The sequence below is a fragment of the Myotis lucifugus genome, unplaced genomic scaffold, assembly GCF_000147115.1.
Source record: "Myotis lucifugus unplaced genomic scaffold, Myoluc2.0 scaffold_86, whole genome shotgun sequence".
Classification (NCBI taxonomy): Eukaryota; Metazoa; Chordata; class Mammalia; order Chiroptera; family Vespertilionidae; genus Myotis; species Myotis lucifugus.
Genome location: NW_005871134.1, coordinates 414178 through 421256, shown reverse-complemented (window position 1 = coordinate 421256; position 7079 = coordinate 414178). Strand labels below are relative to the sequence as shown.

The 7079-nt window shown below is 57.0% G+C and overlaps 1 protein-coding gene across 1 annotated transcript in view; it reads left to right on the top strand.

Moving 5' to 3' along the window:
- The window catches only part of LOC102430842 (olfactory guanylyl cyclase GC-D-like), a 30895-nt gene extending 28635 nt beyond the window's left edge, over positions 1-2260 (top strand). The window contains 1 exon segment of the mRNA XM_023755922.1: positions 1965-2260. Within this exon segment, the coding sequence (XP_023611690.1) occupies positions 1965-2061 (97 nt within the window). The 3' untranslated portion in view covers positions 2062-2260.
- Positions 2261-7079: the final 4819 nt, after the last annotated feature.

The window sequence follows — 7079 nt, the reverse complement described above, 5'->3', positions numbered from 1 at the left end:
TTACCATCCTCCCTCAGAAAGCCGGGCGACGTCCCGCTGTCCGGAGTCCTCAGCCATCCCACAGCTCTGCCTCCATCACGCCCCCAACCTGCCAGCTCCCCACCTCCACGCCTCTCTTCTGGCCACCAGGGCTCCTCTCCATTTCCCCTCATCCACTGGCCCCTCCACCCGTCTCCCCCAGAGTGATCTTTTACAGAGAAAACAAATACGATCAATATAAAGGTTCCCTGTTTAACCCCTGGGGGCCTCCTATTCCTCTGAGGCTCAAACCTAGGAAGCTCCACTCCCTGCGGCCTGTGTCCCCCTCCCTTGGCCTCATCTCACCTGCCACCTTCTGCTGCCAAGCCACCTGCTCGGGGCCTCCTCACTGTTCCTTAAACAGCCCTGAGCTCTTCCCAGCCCAGGGCCTTGCTCTCACTGACCCGGTCCCCGGAACGCCCTGGCCTGGTCCCTTCCTATCCTGCAGGTCTCGGCTCTGACGCTGCCTCCCGCATGAGACAGCTCTCGTCACACAGGGCAAACAGAGCCCTGCTGTCGCCCTCTCCCCCACCCCCCAGCATTGCGTCCGTAGCACTCGGCACTCCCTGGTATTTCCTGTTGACATGTTCATGGAACTTTCCCCTGCATGGACCAGCCCGCAGACCCTGCCCCCATGTGCCGCACAGGCCCCAGTGCCCGGCGCCCAGCTCTAGAGCTCCGGCCTTTCCCCTGGACACGCAGGCTGGGCAGCCAGCTCCCAGCCCTCCCCCAGCCACCCTGACCAGGAGTGGGAACCGGCAGGTCTGGCAGCCACTTGGCATCCCGAGCTCCCTCAGCTGATGACTTTTCCATCCCGGACAGAAACTTTAGAAAGTGCCAGAAACGTTTCCATCTCCTGGGCTCAGGGAGGGAGGAGAGTAGAGATCATTCCCCCAGGCCTCCCGGCAGGCAGGGGAGAACACCGCACCAACCTAGGCCCGCGGGCTCACACCCAGCACACACAGGAGACTGTGCATGCATGCGCACACACAAGTGCACACACATGTGCGTACACACGACGCTCATCGTGGGCATCGGGCACATACACACATAGAAACATCACCGCATGCCCATCAGCCTTCTTGGAGATGAGATCACAGACAGCCGCACAGACGGAATCTGCAGGAAGGGCTAGGATGCCAGTTGGATGGGAACTTGTCTTAAGAGTTGCATTTAGAAGGCAGTTACCAAACTGTACTAGAACTGCGTGCTACAGCTTGATTTTTTTAAAGTCAAATTTCCTAAAGGTGCTTTTATCTTCACGTTCTGTATTTGTCATATCTGCATACGTTATTCCTTCTTCTATTTGGGGGTGTTTAGGAGATTGATGGGATTAGGGGAAGGGGCAAAAGGCCCCTCCATATCATGGTGTAGCCATGCCCCAGGCAGCAGGGCCCATGCCTGCCGTCATGTGTCACAGAAACGGTCCACACAGTGGCCCCCCTCTCTCCCCTCTGCTCCTGCTAACCAGGCTCAAAAGCATCCCCTGTCAGGTTGCTGTGAGTCACTCAGAGCCTCGCTCGCTTCTCTGTGCAAAGGCAATAACCCGCTCTACCCTCCTGTAGGCACCTGCAGGAAGTGAACGAGAAAATGAGTGTGTGTGGAGGGGGGGTCCTGTGTCCCTATCTGGACTCGAAAAATACCCAGAGAGTCACAGAGCCCCTCACCCTCTGGCCTCCCAAGGTCAGGTCCCTAAGTAAGGGACAGAGCTGGGGCTGGCTCCCCATCTCCTGGGAGGCCTCTGGACTGAAGCCACACGTACAGATGAGCCAGCAGCACTGCCCCTCTGAGCCTTGGTCCCCGAAAGGTCCAATGGGGAGGGCACTGGGGAGCCACGGCCAGGCCAGTGCAGGGACCAGGAGACCCCAAGGGAGGGAAAGGGCTCTTACTCCCTCACTGTTGTTCTGGGTGGGCTTTCCTTATTCTTGTTTCTCCTCTTTCCCTAGGGATCCCTGGAAGGACCTCATAAACCAAGAAATCAGGGCGGCCTTTGCCAAAGTCCGTCAGTGCTCAGCTGGACCTTCGAGCTCAGGGAAGGCCTAGGCTGGGCCCTGAGGAGAGGGACAGCATGGGACAGGGGCCTGCACCAGCCTAGACACTCCCAACCCCTCTCTCTGCTCCACTCCCCTCAAAGAATTCCCTTGCTGAGGCCCCTAGCAGCCAACTGGGTGCTCATTAGTAAGTGCCCTAGAGCGATATTAATTGATGTGTTCCAGTGTGAATCCTACGGGCAAACTGGCCTCTTGACACAAAAGCAATAAAAATAGAAATATTCCCTTCCTTTCGGGCAGTACTTTGTTCTCGACAAATGGTTTGAGTCTGAGAGCTCGTTATCACAGAGCCCATTATCCCTCACACCAGGAACGCTGCCCCACGTGCAGCCACGGCGCCCAGGCGCACAGAGAGGAGGTCATTCCCCCGTGGTATGAGCGGAAGCAGGACAGGTGCCAGGGGCTGGAGCCAGGCAGGTGAGGCTCCAGGTTCAGCAGGGCCACCTCCTCACATTGCATCTCTTCTCCGGGACTTTGCTTTGTCATCTCTCAAATGGGAGTTGACAGGGCCCACACGAGCCTTCTTCCTAACGCAGGTCTCGGCCCACAGCAAATGCTCAGAAAATGCTCCCTCCTTCCCTGCCTGTCTTCCCCAAGCCGGTCTAATCCTTAGGTCATCTGTGAGCACTGTGCCAGGAGTCCAGGCTTTGTCATCTGTGAGCACTGTGCTGGGGAGGAATGGGGAGCGATAATGCCTTAATTCTTAGGAAAATGAGACTTCTGTCTCACAGAGAAAACAAACAAACCCACAGCCAGCTCATTAAACTGGCTTCCGACATCAAAGGGTGTTCACCAAAACGCGCAGGCAGACCAGGAACATATGGGATTCATTTCCCTGGCGGGGGGAGAGGGCAGGGGGCCAGGGGACAGGTTCAGCCCTAAACAAACTGGTCCTTCTTCAAAAGACCCCTTGGGAGTTGTTGGGAAAATGTTCTGCCCACAGGCTGTGCTCACAGAGACCAGGCTGTGTGTGTGTGCGTGTGTGTGTGTGTGTGTGTGTGTGTGTGTGTAAGAGAAAGGCAATGTGAAAGGGATATGGGTGATGTGTTTGGAGCCCTGAGCTGCTGTGTGAAAGTGCTGGATTTGGTTGTGGGAGATGCCACTGCCAGTCCCTACCTGCACAACTTTGCTGTTGTTCATCTTCATGAGAGAGACACACTGACTGGTTGTCTCCTGCCTGCGCCTCTGCCTGCGTGAAGGGGGCAGGAATGGAGCCTGCAACCCAGGCACGTGCCCTTGACAGGAATCGAACCCGTGACCCTACAGTCCATGGGCCAATGCTCTAACCATTGAGCAAATTGGCTAGGGCGAGACCTAACCTTTTTATGCCTCGGTTTTCTCAAGTGCAAAACGAGGCCAGTCACCCCTACCTTCCAAGCCACCGTGAGAAGTAACGCAGAGGAAACACCACGGGGTCTGGTCCCGAGCGAGCCTGCGGGAGCGCTGAGAGGGAGCGTCTGCACCCGCGATCTGTGGGACACGCACACAGCCGTGTCTGTGCGTGGCCTGCAGCCATGGGGTGGGGAACAGAAGCATGACCCCGGTTCCTGCACTGCCCTCTGTGTGGCGCGCTTCAGGCTTGTCGATTTTCTCTCAGGGCCTTGGTCTCTCCATCAGTAAAAGGAGCGGCTGCTCTGGGGGACTGTGAGGCCCCTCTGGGCATGAGGGTGTATAGCACATTTTGGGTAAGTGGAGGCCCAGCCTGGTGGGCAGACACGGGAGACCAGAATTCAAACCAGGACCCAGCTATCCTGCCAGGAGCCGGTCAGTGGGCCTCCCTAAGACCTCAGCTCCTCACTTCACAGCAAGGACCAGACCTGCCCTGCCGGCCTCCCGTGCTGCTGTTACGTCGAAGGCAGCAACAGCTGTGAATGCACGCTCCCAACTGAGGAGTGTGCTGCAGCCGTGACTTACGGTGCATATATGTGTGACGACCTGCGTGGTATATATATTTGTGAGGGCCATGTGGCTTTCAGAGCTCAAAGTGCCCTGAGCGACAAATGACAGTGTACCTGTGCATATCTGCGAATGTCTGTGTGCATGCTGTCCGTCTGTGCATATGTGCATTTATGTGTCCGTGTGAGTCGTGTATATGCACTTGTGCATCTGTGGGCCTTGGTGTGTCTGCACGTGTGCTGCTCTGGCTGTGTATGTGTCCAGTATGTCTGGGCACCGGTCCGGGAGCAGTGGTGGATCTCCTCATATTGGTGTCTGTGCGCACAGTGTGTGCCTGCATGTGTGGTGTGTATCCAAGTGCATGCTTTGTCCATGTGTGGGTTGTATGTCGTGTGTCTGCATCCGGCCAAGGGTCTCCGTACTCTTGTGCCCTCTGAGAAGGACTGAGGCAGCTCTGCTCTCAGATGCCCCTGCTCAGACCCCCAGGGCAGAACTTGGGCTCCGGGAGGGAGCTCTGGCTCCAAAGCTGACACACTGAATGTGAATCGACTGCCACACACCAGGGCCCTCACCTCTCCCCAACCTGCTATCAGCTGCGAACACGTTCTCTGGAGAGGAAGGCCCGCCTGGATCCTGGTTGTACCCTTGCCAGGGGCGGGGCTGGTTTCCTCTGTCCTGCGAGGCTTTGGGCTCATTTATTCCACATGACCCGCTGCCTGCTGTGGGACAGACCCCTGCCTGGAGCTCCCACTCATATCATCCCAACCACAGCACCCTCTGAGACGGGAGTTATCGCCTACTTTCTAGATGAGGAAACGGAGGCTCGGAGGGTGACGGGACTTGTCCCTGCCGACCTCTCTCTGCCTCCTGCTCTGCGGGGGTTGCCCAGTGCTACAACAGCCCAGAGAATGGCAGCGGTCTCTGGAGGCTCCCAGAGGGTATGGCCTCAGGGGCACACAGCTTTCTTTTCTGCAAACCAGGGTGAGGACAGGTGAGGCTGAGGGGCTCTCAGAGCGGGTTCCTCTCATGAGGAGCCAGCCCAGCATTTGCATGGGGCTTCCGGGCACATGCCCAGGTGGAACCCCAGAGATGGGGCCCTCATGTCATGACTTTCATGATGAGTCAGTGCCAGCTGGTCCCTATGAAGTCCCCCTGTCTTCCCCTGCCAGCCTGATTTCACCCTCCTGTCCCCTTGGGATGGTTCCCAGCAACGGAACACTCCTGACATCTCGAGGGGCCTGGGTTCATGCAATGACAGAGCCGGCCACGGGCTCCAGAAGGTCCTCCCCAAGCCAGGTGATCTGGACTGGCTTGATTTGTGGTGCTTCAGGCAGGCACCATTGGGGATGGACTCCTTAGAAAAGCCCAAATACTTTCACTTGGCATTCCAAGCCCTACACATGCTGCCCTCGCCTCACCTGCCCCCTGCACAGCCAGCTCTCTGGCCAGGACAGACTGCGTACTCTTCCCCAGGCCCCTCATGGTGCCACACCTTACTCTTGCTGTTTTCCTACCTAGATGACTGTATCCCTTTTTCAACATTTGGTGAACTCCTACACAGCCTTCAAAGCCCACCCGAAAGGCACCTCCTTCCGAAACCCTTTTCCAACTGCCCCTTGTATGTACTTTGTTGCCACACTTGGCTCTCCCTTGCTGGCAGCAGCCTTACCTAGTTCATTCCTTCATGCCCATGCCCGCGAAGAAGTGAGCATTGGGAGGGTGAACGGATGAATGGACAAGCTAATGAACCAGTTAGCCCAAAGGCTTTTAATGAGCCGTCTCTGCCCCTGAGGTCTCCTGCCTAGTTTCTCCTCTGCTGTTCTCTGCATCTGGGCTTGCTTAATCTAATGCTTAGTTGGGACCCTGTTTGCCAGGTGTTAACCTGTGGCTTTCCTGGCTGCGCTTTCTCTCCTTCCTGGCACCCTTCCTGTGCTATGGACACTCTACCTCCAACCCCCAACCCCTATACCAGCCTGGGCGCTCTTCCCCACCCCCTGTGCTTCCCACCCCTTCTGGCTAACTTCTCCTCACCCTACAGACCTCTGCTCCTTTGCTGCCTCCTCCAGGAAGCCTTCCCTGAAACCCTCCCTTCCTCTCCCAAGTGTTGTGGGAGGGGCATCTCCCTGTCTGGCTCCTCGGCCTCCTGGCCACCCTGTGTAGCAGACTTGGGCTTACCTGAGGGCAGGGCTGGGTGATCCTGGTGGGAGAAGAAGTAAAACCATCAGGGGAGGTGAGGAGGCCACTGTGGTGGCAGGTGAACCTCACGTTAAGGAAATCCACCGACATGAATGCATGAAAACTCAGTTTTGCCCCAAGACCGTTAGAGCTACGTCTCCACTCTCACGGGGAAGGTGAAGTGACATAGAGCAGGGGGAGGGCCACACGCGCACTGAGCAGCTGCATGGTCATTGTCTCAGGGAGCCGGCCTCACAGCCCTAGGAAGTGGTGCATCACCCCATTGCTACTGAGTTCCTCTGGGGCAGTTGGACACCAAAGCCCAGGTCTTTCCTGGCACTTGCCATGCTGCCTCTTACCGCTGCTCTTCCCCTGGATCTGCCTGCGCAACACTCCTGCTCTGCGTTTCCGAGTCCCCGAAACTCTTCAGAAGTCCACTAGGGGGCAGGCAAGCTGTTCCAGGGAGAACCGAAGCCCTGGGCAACCTAGAGATTCCGGGCCCCTCCCCTGCCCTGGGGCTCCCTAGGTCCCACTAGAGAGGGAGATGGTTCCCCAGCCCACAGAGAAGTCTTGCTTGGGAATATCCCCAACGACTGAAGGACTAAGGACAGCAGGTCTCAGTGTCCTGTCCCCGTCCGAAAGGCTAGGCCTAGGCCAGCATGTGTCAGAGGTTTGTCCAGTCTCCAGCCATTTGCATTTCTGATTAATAGTATGGAGGTGACACCCTGTCTTATTCAGCGCTCTCCTGGACCTTATTCACATGGCCTACCACACCTATTCCTAAGGGCAGGTGTGATGGTCGTGTGTACAGCCTGGAAAATGAAGCTCTTGCTGGCAGTTCTCCCTCATTGCTCACCTAAGATCGTCCCTCTTGGGGTTCCAGATTCAACGAACGGTTGCCCTGGCCAGTTATCTCTCGATGAGCCCACTGGGTTACCC